The following is a 1,249-nucleotide window of genomic DNA, read 5'->3' on the forward strand; positions in this document are numbered from 1 at the left end:
CGGGGGTATGTCAGGGGCTGGAGCGGGGCACTCACTAGGGGGCATGTCAGGGGCCGGAGCCGGGCACTCACTAGGGGGCGCTGCGGGGGCATGTCAGGGGCCGGAGCCGGGCACTCCCTAGGGGGCGCTGCGGGGGTATGTCAGGGGCCGGAGCGGGGCACTCACTAGGGGGCGCTGCGGGAGTATGTCAGGGGCCGGAGCCGGGCACTCACTAGGGGGCGCTGCGGGAGTATGTCAGGGGCCGGAGCGGGGCACTCACTAGGGGGCGCTGCGGGGGTATGTCAGGGGCCGGAGCGGGGCACTCACTAGGGGGTATGTCAGGGGCCGGAGCCGGGCACTCACTAGGGGGCATGTCAGGGGCCGGAGCGGGGCACTCACTAGGGGGCGCTGCGGGGTTATGTCAGGGGGCCGGAGCCGGGCACTCACTAGGGGGCGCTGCGGGGGTACGTCAGGGGGCCGGAGCGGGGCACTCACTAGGGGGCATGTCAGGGGCCGGAGCCGGGTACTCACTAGGGGTCGTTGGTGAAGCGGGGGCTCCGCGGGGGCTGGTAGCCGTACAGGTGACAGTAGAGCACATCGAAGCAGAAGCAGCACATCTCGGCCGACACCACCATCTTCCTGCAGCCGGGCCCGCCGGAGCCGGCCCCGGGGGAGGCGAGCAGCGAGGCGGCCGGGGGGGAGAGGCCGCCGGGGCCCCCGCCGCAGTTGGGCGGCAGCGACGGGGACAGGACGCAGCCGGCGGCGCCCCCCGCCAGCCCCCCCAGGCCGTTGAGGCGGGCGATCCCCGGCGGGGGTAGCGCCCCCGGCTCGCCGCCCGCTGCCGCCGCCCCTCCGCAGTGGGAGCTGCTGCCGCCGCCCCCCGGGCCGGCCGAGCCCGAGGGAGGGGAACTGGAGAGTTTCTGCTTCTTCACCCCGCAGCAACCCGCCGCCATCTTGGAGCCGTCTCCCCCCACGCAGCGCTTCCGACCCATAGCGGGGGGGCCGGCCGGCCGGCCGGGGGACGTGCGGCCGCCTGCTCCGCCTCCTCCCGGGCCCGCTCCGCCTGCAACGGGGAGGGGGCAGGGAAGGATGAATGGGGAGAAAGAGAGAGCGGAGTTAGAGCCGCCGCGGCGTGCCAGGCCCCGCACCTCGCGGGGCGCAGCCACCTTCGCTGGCCCCTGCCCGGCAGCGCCCCGCCGGGGAAGGGCCCGAAACCCCCCCGCGTGCCGAAGAACCCCGCCCCGGCCGCGCGAGCCCGAGGAGGCGGCTA

At 75.7% G+C, this 1,249-nt stretch overlaps 1 protein-coding gene across 1 annotated transcript in view; it reads right to left on the minus strand.

Annotated features, from left to right (window-relative positions):
- AMMECR1 (Alport syndrome, mental retardation, midface hypoplasia and elliptocytosis chromosomal region gene 1) overlaps window positions 1–971 on the minus strand; it is a 106,164-nt gene extending 105,193 nt beyond the window's left edge. The window contains exon 1 of the mRNA XM_026652953.1: window positions 511–971. Coding sequence (XP_026508738.1) covers window positions 511–971 — 461 coding nt within the window. The remainder of the gene's footprint in view (window positions 1–510) is intronic.
- Window positions 972–1,249: the final 278 nt, after the last annotated feature.

Source organism: Terrapene carolina, unplaced genomic scaffold (assembly GCF_002925995.2).
Source record: "Terrapene carolina triunguis isolate 2854851 unplaced genomic scaffold, T_m_triunguis-2.0 Scaffold131, whole genome shotgun sequence".
Lineage (NCBI taxonomy): Eukaryota > Metazoa > Chordata > Testudines > Emydidae > Terrapene > Terrapene triunguis.